The 17,407-nt window shown below is 36.0% G+C and overlaps 1 protein-coding gene across 3 annotated transcripts in view; it reads left to right on the top strand.

Annotated features, from left to right (window-relative positions):
• Positions 1 to 17,407, top strand: part of CUL3 (cullin 3) — a 97,556-nt gene that overhangs the window by 42,498 nt on the left and 37,651 nt on the right. For all 3 annotated transcript variants that reach the window (XM_004262640.4, XM_033426576.2, XM_033426579.2), the window contains 3 exons: positions 67 to 180; positions 15,993 to 16,153; positions 17,159 to 17,273. In XM_004262640.4, the coding sequence (XP_004262688.1) occupies positions 67 to 180; positions 15,993 to 16,153; positions 17,159 to 17,273 (390 nt within the window). The remainder of the gene's footprint in view (positions 1 to 66; positions 181 to 15,992; positions 16,154 to 17,158; positions 17,274 to 17,407) is intronic.

The raw sequence follows: 17,407 nt of genomic DNA, 5'->3' as shown, positions 1-17,407 counted from the left end.
GCATGTATACATATGAGTGCGCGCGTGCTTGTGTATAAAGAAACTAATGAAGTTTTCTGTTAATAGGTGCGAGAAGATGTACTAAATTCATTGAATAACAACTTTCTTCAAACACTAAATCAAGCTTGGAACGATCATCAGACAGCTATGGTGATGATTAGAGACATACTAATGTATATGGTAAGTAGAGCTTTGTTGTTTTTCCTTTAAGTTAAGCATTTCAAAACACTGTCTTTTTTCTGTCACATTTATTTGGATGGTACAACTCAGTGTGGAAAGCTTTTTTTCTTTTCTTTTTTTTTTAAATACTATTTCCTTCATAAGGGCCAACCTTAGCTTATATGAGTAAAATCTTAGTTGCTCCTATACTTAATGATTAGAATGGAAAACTGAAAGGGAAAGATTTAATATTTTTCTAAATATCTAGCACTTATGCTTCAATATGTGAAATACTGAAAAGTCTGTCTCTTCTTGAGTAAGGGTGATTGAGTGACAACATGAGAGATGAAATATTCATTCTCTTGCAAGTTTTTAAACCCTAATGTCCTTATATCCTCAGTTACAGGGGATGTCATATTAATACAAATATTTTTGTAATAGCTGCCATCTACCACTCCTAATGATAAATCTCTCCCAGTCTTACAAGGACTGTAAGTCCTTGCAGTGTATATATAAATTCTTCAGATATGTATTGCCTTTTTCACCTAGTATTACTGTTTTATTATCATTCAAGAAAAATATCTTGTTCATTAAAACAATTTGGAAAACATGGACCTGAGGTAGGCTGTTTAATAGCTTTCAAGGAGATTAAACTCTCAGGTTTTTTTAACTTTAGAATGATTATTAAGATTCGTCAAGCTTAATTATTGTGTCTGCAAAATCATCAAGCCCAGTAACTTACTTCATTGTTTATGTTTGAGAATTGGACGTAATGATTTTCTTCTAAGATTTTACTCTCTGCTTTTCGAATTTTTATTTTCAGTTTCTTTAGTTTTGATTATTAGTGTAATGGTGAGAGCGTGTCCTGGTTTCTTTTACTTGGTAGAATAAAGCAGTGTTTGGAAAGAATTTCCAATGAGAGCAAACAGCTGTAAAGTTTTTTGTTCTGCTGAGTGAATTCAATCAGGCCTATTACCCCAGGTTTTATAGGGCTTAGTGACAAGAGGGTCAAGGAGAAGCTACTTCATTTTGCAGGGTTTTGATAAAACACTTAACAAGTTATTTAGCCTTTCTGAACCTCATTTTCCTCTTCAGGGTATAGATTCATTTTATGTTGACATTTTGAGGTAAATGTGATAGCGTGTGAAAACATATTGTCTGGGATTTAAATGTGAAATAAGCTAACTTACTGCTGTCCTCTTTAAGTTTTGGATTTGGTGAGTCTTTAAATACAAACACTGAGATAGAAAATTACTTGTGATTTCATGGTCCATCACTCTGTTGATAAAAGGAGTATTTTAAAATTATTTATATACTTTTTATACCATGCGATTTTTTAAATTTCTGTTTTATTTCAGCACACACACATACCACTTTTTTTGTTGGTTGGGGGGCAGATGAAATCTCAGACCTTGAATCCTGGCTGTTATGTGACCATATCATTCCTCAGCTTCCTCATTTATAAAATGAAAATAATATTGTGCTAATTGGGTAGAGTGGCCATGAGGCTTAAAGGAGCCTTTCATATGAAGCACCTGTATGGCCTGGACTATAGTAATGTGCTCAGTAAAAATTAACTAGTATTAATATTTCCCATCATCTTTTCATCAAACCCAGCTGGTAGTACCACAACCCTAGATAAACCCAGCAACTTGCCTTTCCTGGGCTTCTGCTGGTAGAAACCCCACTTGGGAAACCTCACACAGGGTAGCTCAGTGCCACTATTTGTCGCATTTTCACAAACCTCTAGTCAGCCCTCCACACTGCTCAGTAGTCTCACTCTTCTCTATTCAGCTCATTCCGCCACTTTGAAAGAGTTATTTCTCTTCAAACCTCCAGCTATCCTGCTGGTCCCCTTACTCTTAATAAACAGTCTTGCCCTCTGCCTCTCAGAGAGAAGGAGAAAGCATCAGGTGGAAGCTGGGTTCATCTCTTGCCTCTGAATCTACAGGTTTCCCTATATTTTCTCCCCTTTTGTGTTTCTCTTTTTCCCTCCCATTTTAATGGAGGGCAGTGTTTCCTCACCTATCAAATGCCATTTCTTCAGTTGTGCTAAGAATCTCATTTCTTTCTGCTTTGTCAAAAAACAGAATTATTTTCAGGTTCTGCCTTTTTACTGGTCTTACTCATCAGCATTAGACACATTCAGGTCACTGGCATCCTCAAAATAAAATCCCACTACATTTTCAGTTGGACCCCTGCACTGCTTCCCAGGGTCTCTCATTGCCATGCACAGCTAAATGTCTCATAGGAAATGTTGACACTTGCTATCTCTTTTTTCTCATCTTTTATTCATTTTGAATATGTTTTAGTCACGCTTCTATCTCAACTCTTCTATTCATTCTCGCTCTTAACTAGGATCACCGCGCCTGCGCATCTCTGACAGCAAAGCTCACTGCTAATCCTCATGCTCCTTGACTTTTCCAGCAGCATTGGCACAGTTGACTACCTTTTCGTCTTCTAACACGTTGGGTTCTTAATTTCTGTGACCAAACACTCCCTTGGTATGCCTCCTGCCTTTCTGTTTCTTCTCAGTCACTCTTCCTTCTCCTCTGCCCTTTAAAAGAGAGGCATTCTTGGGGCTTAGTCCTAGGCTTCCTTCTCCTGGTACCTGTTATTTGCTTACCTTAGCTCTCTGTTGTGCCTCTGTTCAGGTGATTCCCACATTATGTCTCCAGCCTCATTCTCTGAGCTTCAGACTCGTAAATTCATTTATCTAGTTGGTGGCTCCCTTCATTGTCTGAGAGGTACTTCAAACTTGGCGTTTCCAAATGAGCTCATAATCAGTGTCATTCCATCTGATCGTGACAGAAACCTGGGAATTATTCTTGTTAGTTTCTTCTCCCTCTCTCCCTACATCATGTATTTCTAGAACCTGAAATTTCTGTTTTCATATCTAGTACCTAAGACCAAAGCACCTTCATTTCTTAGTAACTAGTCATATAGTATTCACTATGCTCCCCTCTATTCTCTTTTTCATATTGCTCTAGAATTATTACTTTAAAGCACATGATTATGTTACTGCCCTGCTGAAGTCCTTCTCTCTCATCTCAGGATTTTCACACGTCTGCTGTCTGGATATGTTTCCAGAATGTTTATGTGATTTTTATGTGATTTTTTTTTTCCTACTTATCCTTCAAGTCTTAGCTTAAATTTCTGGTAAGCTTTCCCTGACTCATGCTGTGTGCTGCACACTGGCACCAGCTGCTCTCACTGTACTCGGTACTCCTTTTGTAGCATTTATCATTATTAACAACTGTTTAGTGCCTCGTTTCCTCACTAGACTGAACTTTATGGGGGGGAATGTCTGTGTCACCACTGTGTCTCCAACACCTAGCACAACTCCCTGCACAAACAAGGCACTCACATACATCTTTGAATTAATATACACATTTTTTAAATATATCATGCTTTTTTTCAAAATGCTCATTAAAATATGCAATTATAGATGCAGAAAGAAATTTAAGTGTTGATAAGGTTCTATAAGGTTCATGTTCTATAAGGTAGACTTCTTTCATCCTTCATTCTCTTTGTTTTTCCTTTTTATGTGTAGTATTCTGGGCTTAGTTAAATAAGTGCTTTTAAAAATTAATGTAAAATTTATATACATTGAAACGTGCAAAACTGAAGTATATAAAGTTATTTTTGACACATGTATGCTCCTTTGTAACCAGTACTTCAGTCAAGATAAATAAATGCTTTTAATTTTCCAAAGATCAAAAAAAAATTTTATGTTGACATCTGTTATTTTCTGTGAAGATTTTTACCCTCAATCAGACTTATCAGATCACTTTACCTGGTAGATAAGACATACACCTGAGGTGTGCAGGTTTCTAGACAGATTTCTCTTTACTATGAATTCTGGCTCTAACTGTTGGAACTTTAGATCTCAGGCTCAGAGGGAGGAGAGAAGATGCTACACTGTCTTCCCACCTCCCTCCTACTCAGCTAGCTGACTTTTTCTCTGACAAGGAGGTGTCTGTATCTAAAATGCCCTGCGTGAGCCTCAGTGTATATAGATAGCATGGGACACACTGACTCTTGAAAGTGGAAATGGAATCAATCACAGGTTATGTGGAGGCAGCCGTTGGTCACAATTTGTCCGCACTCACTTTGTTGTTGGCAGGTTCAGCGTTCCAGAAAGAAAAGTGTACATGTCTCTAGATGGAACATGTGATCTATACCCCTTTCTAACATTTGAGACTTGCATTATGTATTTTGCCCCTGAAGGCGCTGGAGTTTGTAATCTCTGCTTTGTTTCTTATTTTTAATTCATTCTCTTCTTTAAGAAAAGTTAACATGTTAAACTTATAAGATTGGTTTGAGCCTACTTAGTATAAGTTTCCTTTTCAATTTTTTAATTGTTTAAAAGATTAATGATTGGGGAAAGATCTGATTATTTTATGGAGAAAATGTGTTATAGGTTATATAATCGCTTTAATTATCAAAATAATCCACAGGTATATTTATATTCAGTTCATTTCCCTCCCCCGCTTAAACTATAAAATGAATACAATAACAAGGGAGAGTTAAATTTATGGATGGTATTCTGTAGGTTACTTTTGAGCAATTAGAATTAATGTCAAAAGATATAGGAAAGCATTTGCTATTGTGATATGTAGGCTAATAGAAGGTTAATAGAGGAATTTTCTGCATAAAACTCTGGTTATTTTCAAAGATATTTTCATGTTTTTACTTGAATTTATCTATATTCCCAGTCATTTTCACAAATAACAAAGGTATAGTACTATTGCAGGTTATCCTTAAAGACTAGAGGCTATAAATTCAAAGTCCTGGGGTGGAGAGTTGACCCAGGAAAGAAGGGTCACTGCTTCTTTGAGCTATATGGGAAGTCATCAAGGATGGTGGGTGAAGAGGTGAAGTGGAATGTAGCAACAACTTTGTGAAGAGGAAAGAAGCTGAGGAACTCTTCTGATGCTCTTGGTCTCCTTAATAAAGTAGAAGGTGGGACCATCAGTTACGGGTGACAGAAGCATGTCAGGTGTTGAGGAGTGTGGTAGACTGAGTAATGGACCCCCAGATATGCCCATGACTAACCTCTGGAACCTAGGGATTGTTACCTTATATGGCAGAAGGAACTTTGCAGGTGTGATTAGGTTGAGGAGCATGAGATGATGTTTTCCTAGGTTATCCTGGTGGGCCCAGTAGAAGTGCAGGGTCTTTATAAGAGGGTTGCAGGAGGGTCAGAGTAAGAGAAGTCAGTATGATGACAGAGACAGAGATTGGAGTGATAATGCTTTGAAGATGGAAAAGGGGCTATAGCCAGGGAATACAGGTGGCTACTGGAAGCTGAAAAAGACAAGGAAGTGGATTTCCCCCTCAGAGCCTCCAGAAAGCACCAGCCCTGTCGACATCTTGATTATCCTAGTGAAACTGTTTTCAGTCTTCTCAACTGTAGAACTGTTAGAGAATAAGTAAGGTACTAAAGTTGTGGTAATTTCTTCAGCAATGATAGGAAACTAACACATGGAGGAAGTTTGGAATATCCCCTGTGCTGGGGTCAACTATCTATAAATAACTAAGTGGATCATCTGTAATTGTGAGGAGATAATTTAGGGTAAGCTGGCACAAATTTTGTATAGTGGAGGCAGTCAGCAGCATTTATACTTTTTTCGGAGGTACTTAAGCAGTCTCAGAGAAGAATATTCAAAAACTAAGGAAAACCTGCTGATATAATTTGGCTTATTCGGTATGGGGAAGAATTCTAAGATAGTAGCATTGTTAAAATTGTTGATCGTGGATCTGTGCTGTTTAATAAGCAGGCAAGTGAATCACAAGGTCCCAGGAAACAGAAGTATTAGGTGTAAGGGATCAGTAGACCTGGAGCTCCAGTTAGAATGCGGAGCAGTTGAAGTGTAACCGAGGAGAGGCAGGAGGAAAGAGGGTCTGTGATACCAGGGACACCTGATGTCTTCTATGAAGAGTCTCAAGATTTGTCCATATCAATATGTGGGTGAAGGGAATCCTGATAAGATGGGAGATGAAAATTTAGGCATCTGTAAGGAGTGTGTCAGATTGGTCATTATTATGAAAGTTGCAGTTACCAAAGGTGATAGATGTCAAGGAGTAGAGTTGAGAGAAATAATGTAAGCTGTTTGCTGAAGCTACCAAGGATTTGTATGTCCTTGGAGATCAGAAGACAGGATGAGAACATGGAGATCACAGAATTTGTGAGTCTGTTTTTTCTCTCGTAGATTTTGATACTTTTAGTTCCAAAAAAAATACGTCTTTACTGTATTCTAGATTGCACATTGAGAAAAGTTTGAAAATAGCTGTATTCTGGAAGAACATAGGTAGGTTGCTTATGAGTCTTCTTGGTACTTTCTCTGTTTTCAAAATAACATCTTAGAAGAAAATAGGATCAAGTGGCTTTGGGACTGTTAAGCTTCACGCTTGTTCAATATATTTACTTACTGCTTTTGCAAGAAAGGTCTGTGCAAGACAGGTTCCCCATATGTGCTCTAGGGTTTGCGTTTGTGACTGACAGTATAATACCTTGGCATCTTTTTATGGTTAGGTCAAAAGCCAGGTACTAGGCCTTTATGTAAAATAAAACTAGGGCAACATCGTAAATACTGTAAAGGTTAAGAGTATTGTGCTTGATAATTAGGATTTCTTCCTTGCCGTCCATTTTAGCTCCTCTTTCAAACAAATTAATAGAGCCATAAACACCTTGATTACTATGCCCTGTGAACTGTTTTTGTGTGTGTGCACTGATTATGTAGCAATCTATGACTGAGTTTAGGGAGGCAAGTATTAATTCAGCCAGAGGTAGGCCCTGTGGTGGTGCAGTCATATCTTGCTGTAGGAAAGGAAATGAAACTTTTGTCCATAAAGGGGCTGCTCCCCATATATATACACGTGTGTGTGTATGATAATTTTATGTAATATCATATATATATATGATAATTTATTTACACAGAGTTGAGCTAACATTCATTCACCTTTGTGCTTAGGTGGATAAATTCATTCATTCAGCAGGTATAAATGACTGTGTATTATGTATCAGACACTATATTCTAGACAACTAGGTTCCTTTTTCCAGTTTCTTCTATCACTGGGCAGTTTTATGATGTGGACATCCCATTTGGGCAGATAATCTTGGTTTCCCAAGCCTAATTTAAGAACAGTGATTTTATCAATGATCCAGGTGTAAGCTATCAAACATATTAGACATCTTTAGTATTGTTTCTTTTCTCATTTTTTATTTTGAATTTGATAATAAAATTCTCATTGAAGAAGTGACTTTCTAAGGCTTTAGATACCTAATTGTCATCAGAAGTTATTTAAAACCATCATTATTAGAACACTTAGAAACTCAACACAAATACTAGATACTGTAGCAATTATTCTAACCACTTGATAGGATATTAGCCTTAAACTAATTTGAAAGTCCTCTTCTAATTTTTTTAGAAACACTTTTCTTGATATATAACATAAATTAAACTACACAATTTTTTTTGCCCATTTTTTTAAAAAATGTGGGTTTTCTAGGGTTTGTTTTTTTAGTAATTTGTGAGAGTTCTTTATATGTTCTGGATAAATGTTCTTTGTCAAATAATATATGTATTGTGAGGTAGTGTCTTCCATTCTGGGCTTGCCTTTTCTCTTAGTGGTGTCTTTTTTTTTTTGCGGTACGCGGGCCTCTCACTGTTGTGGCCTCTCCCGTTGCGGAGCACAGGCTCCGGACGCGCAGGCTCAGCGGCCATGGCTCACGGGCCCAGCCGCTCCGCGGCACGTGGGATCTTCCCAGACCGGGGCACGAACCCGTGTCCCCTGCATCGGCAGGCGGACTCTCAACCACTGCGCCACCAGGGAAGCCCTTAGTGGTGTCTTTGAAGAGAAGTTTTTAATTTCAGTTAATTTCAGTTTTTCAATCTGCAATTGTTGGATAAAGTGTTGTAAGTTAGTCAGATTTACTAATCAAGTTCAGATCTTCCACGTCTTTACTAAACTTTTTGTCTGCTTGTTCTATCAACTACCAAGAAATATTAAAATCTTCAGATTTGATTTGTTTGTTTATTCTTTTAGTTTATATATTTTGAGGTTTTGTTACAAAGTGAATATCAATTTAGGGTTTTATCTTCCTATTGAATCGACTTTTTTATTTTTCTGAAATATCTTTTTTTATTACTAGTAATACTTCTTGCTTAAAGACTGCTTTGTCTAGTGTTACTATATGAGCTTTCTTACAATTAATGTTTGCATGGCAAACTTCATCTCATCCGTTTCTTTCCACCTTTTTGTGTCCTTATATTTAAGGTGTGTCACTTGTAAGTACCATATAACAACATGCTTTTTAACCTATCTGATAACCTTTGTTTTTAAATTGAAGCATATAATTCATTTACATTTAATGTGATTACTGATGTATTTGGGTTTATTTTTGCCATCCTACTGTTTTGTTTTTTTCCTGTTTGTCTTATCTGTTCTTTTGATTTTTTTCAGCTTTCTTTCCTCCTTTTAGGTGAATCAAGTATGCTTTATTATCCTATCCCCTTCCCCCATTAGCTGTTATTTATATATACTTTTATTATTATTATTTTAGGGATTACCATAGAGATTACAACATAGATCCTTGACTTATAGTTTACCTTATATTAGTTTTTTTTTTAAACCACTTCTGGATAGTATCAGAGTCTTAGAATACTTTGACTTCCTGGGGCTTTTCCCCCTTAGTTTTTAGACATTTGATCCTGGAGTGCTTGTTCTGTTTTGGTGTGGGGACAGGCCTGGTAATTTGTCCAACATTGTGTATGAAAAATTGTGGAGGCCCTGGATGATGATGTTTTCCTTCATAGGATCAAAGATCACCATGATCTCGTTGAAGCTGGCTTTTAGGCTTTGTTAAGGCTGATCTATTTTCAGTTTGCCTTTTTTTCCAGGGCATGTTTTTACGCACAGGAAATAACCCCTTCTGGGGTCTCAGTTAAAAGCGTGAGTTGTTTACTGGTTTGCTCTTCACAGTTACTTGTGCCTTGAGATACCAGCTTTTGTCTCTCTCTACCGCAAGTCTGCCAACAGTCTCTGTTCAGCTCTTAGTCTCCCAGTGCTGCTTTCTGTTTGGTGTTTTGGTGTCTCATCCACGCTTAGGTGATGTGTCAATAAACATCTCAGTGAAAATTGCTTGCAGAATTTCTGGCTCTTCTTTACATTTCTCTCTTCTTCAGACTTTTGCCTCATAAGTCTTAGCTGCTTGATAGCCAGCCCACCTGTGACTTTCTGCTTGGCCTCTTTTTCCAGTCCTCCAAATACAACAAATGACCCAAGGGAACGAGTGAAGGCGAATGTAGGGCTCCTCTCAGTATACTTGTCTTTTCTCCAGAATCCGGGTCCTGCAAGTCCAGGTTGCTTTTGGTGCTCTTTGATGCTTTTAAACAGTATTTGTTCGTTTGTTTTAATTGTTGTAAAACGCACATAACATAAAATTTATTATCTTAATCATTTTAAAGTGTACAGTTAGTTCAGTGGTGTTAAGTACATTCATACTGTTGCACAGCCATCACTTCCATTCATTTCCAGAATTTTCATCTTGCAAAACTAAAACCCGATACCCTTTAAATGATAATTCCCCATTCCCCACCCCCTGGTCACCACCATTGTACTTTCTGTATGTATTAGCCCACTCTAGCTACCTCATGTAAGTGGAATCATAGAGTATCTGTCCTTTTGCAACTCAGGTTTCATCCATGTTGTAGCCTGAGTCTGAATTCCCTCCCTTAACAGATTAGTGGTTACCAGAGGGAAAGGGGGATGGGGGCAGCACAAGATGGGTAAAGGGGGTTGGCTGTATAATGACAGAAACTAAACATTTGGTGGTGAGCACATTGTAGTGTATACAGAAGTCATAATATAATGTTGTACACGTGAAATTATGTAATGTTATAAACCAATGTTGCATCAATTTTAAAAATTGCCTTTCTTTTTCAGGCTGAATAATATTCAGTTGTATGGATATACCACATTTGCTTATCCATTCATCTGTCAGTGGTCACTTGGCTTGTTTCCACCCTTTGGCTGTTTTGAATAATGCTGCTATGAACATGGGTGTATGAATATTTCTTTAAGACCCTTCTTTTGACTCTTTTGAGTATAAACCTAGATGGTAGAATTGCTAGATCATATGGTAATTCTGTTTTTATTTATTTATTTACCCTTTTTATTTAAATTTTTTTTATTTTTTAAAAATTTATTTAATTATTTTATTTATTTGGTTGTGCCGGGTCATAGTTGCAGCATGCGGGCTCCTGCCACTTTTCTAGTCTCTTTTTTTAAAAAAAACATAAACGAAAACAGTTATAGATCTTGCTTTGAGGACAAGAAAGTGAAAGAAGAATTATTTAAGTTTAATTAAGCTCCTTGACAGTGTGCTTGATAAACCAACTTTCAGAGCTATTCACTTCAATTTAAAAAGTGGTCTTTGCCTAAATAAATAGCTACCATTGGTCATAAGTGGGATCAAGCAGGGAAGTGTAGATAAATGAGTACTAATCCATAACTGCCCTTAGTTCGTTAGTGGTGGTATTAAAAGTACTGAACTGCTGGTATTTGAAGCAAAAATTTTATAACAAGCTCCCTCAAAAAATAATTGAGACAAAGGACTATTGTATTTATATTTGTAGTACTGAGTGTTCAGAGTTGAATGTAACCCAAAGGTTAGTTTTAGAATTTGCTTCCCAAATACCTGTTTAATCTTACAAGAAAACATTGTTCAAATGAGACATTAGGTATGAGTGATATTGAAAGAGCTTATAATTTTGTCCTTTCCTTGGGTGCATCATTGATTCCTATGCCGAGTACACATTTATCCTAGTTTGCTTTTTCGTGATACAATGACTGTTGGTTAAAAATATTTCCCGTACCATTTCTTGTGGATAAAGTAGTAAGAGTTATTTTTTGAGGTTCATTATCAAATTTTTGTTGTTTTATTTTTATTTAAATACCACTCCCTGAGTCATGAAGCTTTTTAGCCCACTTACACAGTCACTCCTTGACTTTGCACAGGTTTAGCTTTCATAAAATCTATATTTTCGCATAGTGTGTCTTGACACATCTAAGAATACTTTTGCATGCTGAGTTAGATCTCTCATATATTAGTTAAATATTTAGGTATCTTGGTGGATTAGGTGTCTTGGTGAAGCCATCAGTTAAGGGGAAAAGATTTGCTTGGTCTAGGAATAGCATCTCCCAAGAGGGAACCATAAACAGAGATTTTAAATGTAATTTTATCTCTGTAGTTATGAAACTCACATCCCTTTAGTAAATCTAATGTTTGATCCAGACGTGAGGCTTTCAAGTGGATTTTTCAGAACATTTTATACTTAAAATGCCTGTATTTTGGCTTTCAAAAGGCAAATAGAAGCAACCACCAGCTTTCTATCTCTGCTGAGCTCTCTTCAGTAGATAAATGACTAATGTTGGACTCATACAAACTACCTTTTGGTCACATTAAATATTCACATAGAAAGGTATACAAAATAAAAAGTCCTCCAGTGATTTAAATGATTAGAGCTAAATTGATATTGTATTACATAAAATTAACCACTTATTTTTTAACAAAGAGAGATTCCTGTTAGAATCTATTATGAAAGGCTGTTGTGTACCCACAGGCTGAATTCCTTCTGATAGTGCTGATAAACAGTAAACAGAAGATTTAGCATGTTCATTCAGCAGATATTTTAATAATCATGTGCAGATCACAAGTTTATTGTGGATGTGTGCCTGCATTAGTTTAATGTACGCACACGTAAGCACTCAGGTGTATGTATGTATAGCTTTTATTTTACTTGATGGTAATTAATCATATGTACCAAACAATATAAATGACTATTTGGTATTACTCATTTAAGTAGCTGTACTCATGTTTGCAGGTTTTCCCTTCTCTATTTATTAGCTCTCTGGTATCTATAATCATATTTCAGGGTTAACGGCTTTCCTTAATATTATGTCATTTAATTATAATCATTATACACCTTGACAGTCTCACATTAAAAGACAAGGGTTTGGTTTTTATCCTACAACATCTGTACTTCCCTTATCCCCAGTCATCCTCCATGGATGTAAATTTTCTATGCGTTGCTCAAATACTCCAACCATGTGTTCCCATCATACCTGGCTTCTTTTACTCTGAAACATTGTTCTCTTCCGTATGCATTATGCCTGAAGAACTCATCAGCTGCACCTGGCTCTCTTTCTGTCTTTTTGCCACAGGGCTTAAGATAGCAGATATTATAGGCCAATACGGTTATAGACGCACCTGCTTTGGTAGTGATAGCATCACTGTGTTTAGGATTGAGAAGAGAGTACCCAGGCCAGGGGAGACTGATAACAGAAAGGGAAGGAGTAATATTGAAATGTGTCTTGATCCCTAGTATATGTTAATTTTTGATCAGAGAGTTAAGCTTCAAAGGAAATCAGAGTTTTAGAGAATGTCTTTACCAGCCCTTTATGTTACCCAGGACCGGAGTGGGTAAATGGCTTACTCAGGGTCACACCACCAGCTAATGGTAGAGCCAGAGATAATAGGAAGAATTCTATAACTGACATGTCCACTTTAGAAAACAAACAATTTGGCAATTTTCATATAGCTCAATAGTACTTCTACTCATAGAAATCCATCCAAGAGAAATGAAAGCATACGTCCAACAAGAAGATTGTACCCAAGTGTTCATAGCAACATTACTCATAGTAGACGGGAAACAGCCCCAAATATCCATCAGCTGATAAATGGATAAGCTAAATGTGGCATATCCAATACAATGGAATACTTCAGGCCAAAAAAAGGAATGAAATACTAATATATGTTATATTAATGAACCTTAGCAACTTTACGCTTGATGAAAAATCAGACACAAAAGATTACATGTTCTATGATTCCACTTATATGAAATGTCCAGGAAAGGAAATGTATAGAAAGAGAAAGCAGAGGTGCTGGAAGTGGAGATTGACTGCGGAAGGGCTGGGGGGATCTTTTTCTTTTTTCCTATTTTTTTTTTTTTTTGAGTGATGGAAGTATATTCTAGAACTGGATTGTGGCAATGACTACACAATATAGAAATTTACTGTAAATTATTGAACCATGCTCTTAAAATGAGTGAATTTTACGGCATATAACTGCAATAAAGCCAAAAGGGGAAAACGTTAAAAAATTTTCACTTTAACACTCTTAGTTTACTCTGAAGATTACATAGCATGTGTCTTTTGTTCTGTAATTCTTAAAAGTATTTGCCTTTCACCAAAAACAATAAAATCTGACTTGGTTCTTTGACATTTCTCTTAGCCTAAATTAAGAACATTTGGTTTCCTAAGAAAGAGGTTAGTGTCTTAGTAGACATATGTTAAGTTTGCTTATATCATATGTATGTGATGTTATATATCCCCCACAAGATGTGCTGAATGTTACAGAGGCATATCGTACAGTTGAAACTTAACAGTACCTGCTCGAATTAACAGTACTTTCTGTTCTAGCTGTGAAACAGCCTGATGGATACAAAGTTCTCTCAGTGCTGTTCCACTGCTTTTCAGTGTATCTTCTCTGTTTTGCTCTTGTCAGTTGAGCTTTGCTTACTGAGAGTCAGTTGTATTTGTTTTCAGGCCTGTTTATGCTAGTTGTACTTCTTGTTATTACATCATTTTATATTGTGTAAGTCAATAAAAATGCGAAAAACAATTAAATTTGTTATTTGGCAAACTAGATTGAATGTTTTGGAAAGACTTGACAAAGGCAAATCACTAAATATTGGGTAATTTGGTAATTTAGACTGGAGTGGAAATTGTAAAAATCTAGAAGGCCATTTACATTGCTTCACAGTTGTCTCTGGTCAATAGCCATCTTAATGAGACTGAAAGTAGACAGACTAGATATTTATGATGTATGGGTATATGTGAGAAAGACAGCATTGACTTCTAATCACAGGACTCATGTTCAGAGAAAAAGTCTTTATCTCAGTGAATGCTTATATGTTTTAAATTAAAATGTTTAAGGTGCTGGTGTGGTGTGGGGGGGGGTGTGTGTGTGTGTGTGTGTGTGTGTTTAATATTTTTCCTCTTTTACCACATCAGCTAGCTAGTTACTGGTTTTGATTGCATTGGGTAAGAGTGATTCTGTATTTGGTACAAAATCTGTACCATAGAAATTTATAATCAAAATTGTAAATATCAAATTTATAAATAATTTACTCAATAATTGGAGTGATTATTTTCTCATTGCTTTATAAATTATTAGATTTATACCAGTTTTTATTGAATGTGTTTTGTTTTATGCTGAAAAGTAAGCCAGAATCAGTATGGTAGTGGCGGGTGGGGAGTGTTGGAGCTGAAGGTCATGAGAGTAAAGAGTAACTTCAGTACAAAGAAAACAGTGAGGCCATCAGAAAGGAGGAGGGATGCGGTCAGGGCAAAACTCAGAATTTAAGATCTTGAGGAAAGAAGTATGAAATTCAAGAATTTATTGAAGAAGTCATCAATGAAAATTTTGAACTTAACTGAAGTTGCTGTCAGGATTTGAAAAATGTGATATAAAATGTAGAAAGTGAGCACCAACAATGCTAATAAAAGAGCAGCTTTCCTTGTAGTCATTAGGTATGTACCATTGTGTGAGATGAATGAAAGTTGGAGGATAGTGTCTGTGAAGAGAGTGCTACTCATGGAGAATTTAGTAAAAATTGGCTAGAAAGGTGATCAAGACCATTTAATACTAATATGGTAGAACTTCTGTTCATGTTTACCTTGTATTCTATTTGATGTTGCTTGTATTAACAGTGTTCCTTTAAAAGTTCAGAGATCACAGTTTGCAGTGAGTCTTACTGTTTTTGGATTACAAATGCCTTTAAGAATCTGGTGAAAGCTACGGATGGACTCTTTCCAAATACTTACGTAAGAACAAACACACAATAATTTAAAAATTTTAGGAAGTTCACAGACCCGCCAAAGCCCGGAGAGATCCTGGTTAAGAACAGAAAGGAATTCTGTTACTAATCCTTTTGTGAATTAAGAACAGTAGTTTTATTTCAGTGTATTTTGGTGTAAATACGGATTTTAAAATATTTCACAAAATAGGACTTTTATGGCCAATAATTCTGGATTATCTGTACTCTATTAAGTGAGACACCAGTAATCATGTTGGTAAGAACTTGAAAGTTAGATGACTACCAGTAAATAATCTGAAACGGCAGTAGCTAGGGGTGTTTTAATTATGTAATACTGAATGCTACTCTGTTATAAGCATTAGAACCTTTCAACATTTACCAGTAAACAATCAGCTTAAGTCACATGCATCTGTATTTCATTCAGCTCTCAATTTTACTTAAAGAATATGATCTTCAGGTACAGTATTTAAGAAAATAAGAACCATATTTGTGCATGGTATGACTTTGGGAGAAAGGAAGTTCTGCCTGCCTTGCTGTCTACCTTTCTCCTCTACTTTCTGCTGACTTGCCTCTCTCCCTGGGTGGGGTGCTTGCCTTTTTCCTCCCTTTTTCTTAGGGCAAATGGGCAACCGCCTATAGCCATTGTTTCAGTAGCAATTGTAAATTGTAAGGACTTACTATATATAACTTTTATATAACTTAGGAGGTACTAGAAAATTCCATGTTGCTTGAAGTGTTTCTCACCTGCAAAATTGACCACTTTTGGAATTTTATTTCCTTTATTATTGTAACTCAAAAGGATGTAACTCATAAAAGATCCTTTTGAACATAAAAGATCAAAAGGATCTTTTATGAACTCAAAAGATCATAAAAATATATAAAACATATTTTTATGTTCGCAAGAGTTGTACTAATGTTTATATTATGATTTTGTTTTAACTGCAGGACCGTGTGTACGTACAACAAAATAATGTGGAGAATGTGTACAATTTGGGATTAATTATTTTTCGAGATCAAGTTGTACGTTACGGGTGTATTAGGGATCACCTACGACAAACGCTGTTGGATATGATTGCCAGAGAGCGGAAAGGAGAAGTTGTAGACCGGTATAATAATCTTTTTACTCTTTGGGTTTTGGTTTTTAGTGGTTATAGCTTGAGAATCGATTCACTGTCTTAATTTTATTAAAGTAAATTAAAGTTTGATTGTCCAGCATATTATGAAAATACTCAAAAACCTTATATCACAGTTAACAAAGTTAGCTAGATTGTAACTAAAAAGCACACATTTATTTTTAGAAGAAACTATCCTAAGCTTTTGTTGAATATACTTTTAAAAAGCAAATCAGCCATTAGTCTTTTTGATTTTTAATGTATTTTTTATGCTGTTTGTTTGTTTTTTTGCTATTTGATAATATTTTTTTCTTCTTTAAAAGGGCTTTTGGCTAGCATTTATTTTTAAGGTCTTTGAAGAAAAAAATGTTGAACATAGTCTAAAATGACTAAGAACTCTTGTACCCCTTTTGTTAAGTCATATTCCACCCCCCCAAACATTGTTGCAGTGCCATTTTTGTGACACTGCAGCCAGAGTGGCTTGAAACATGCAAGCCTGCTTTCTTTGCTTCTTTGTATTCAAAGCAGCTGTTAGAGGAAGACTTGTAAAGTTCTTTTTATTTCAGCTTTGGTGCTTGGTCACGATTGCCCAAAAGCCATTTGGTGCAAAAAAATTATATTGCCTAGGAGTAACTGTGCGTTGTACCCATGTCAAGTGCTGTAGACTCCCTCTCTCCTCCCTGCTTCCTGATAGGCTGTTTATTCTTTTTGCACTTTTAAATACACAGGAATATTTAGTCATTTTAAACATATTTTCTTCAAAAATCCTAAGTTACAACAGCATGAGAACAACTTGAGATAAATAGCTGTGCAGTCAAGATAGGCTTTCCAATTAAAATTACTCTAAATCCTTATGTTATAAATTAGTTGCTTATGGGAGATTGGTCACTTTGGTTAAAAAAAACTTGCTCTGAAAGTTTTTCTAGCTACTTCTGCTGCATCTTTTACATGAATCTTTAATGTGTTTTTATTATCAAGTGGTTTAACTTCTTTTGACAGAGGCGCAATAAGAAATGCTTGCCAGATGTTAATGATTTTAGGTCTCGAAGGACGATCAGTCTATGAAGAAGATTTTGAGGCTCCTTTTTTGGAAATGTCTGCAGAGTTTTTTCAGGTAATCAGTGAGATATAAATAAATACTCTTTTAAGATGTTCTTAAAATTACCGAATATAGTTAGTAATTTAAGCATTTTGACCTTTTCGTACTGAGGCCCTTTGGGGAAGAGGGTGCAAATTACACCCTTCAGC

Source organism: Orcinus orca, chromosome 7, assembly GCF_937001465.1.
Source record: "Orcinus orca chromosome 7, mOrcOrc1.1, whole genome shotgun sequence".
Lineage (NCBI taxonomy): Eukaryota > Metazoa > Chordata > Mammalia > Artiodactyla > Delphinidae > Orcinus > Orcinus orca.
This window is presented reverse-complemented; position numbering and strand designations above follow the sequence as displayed.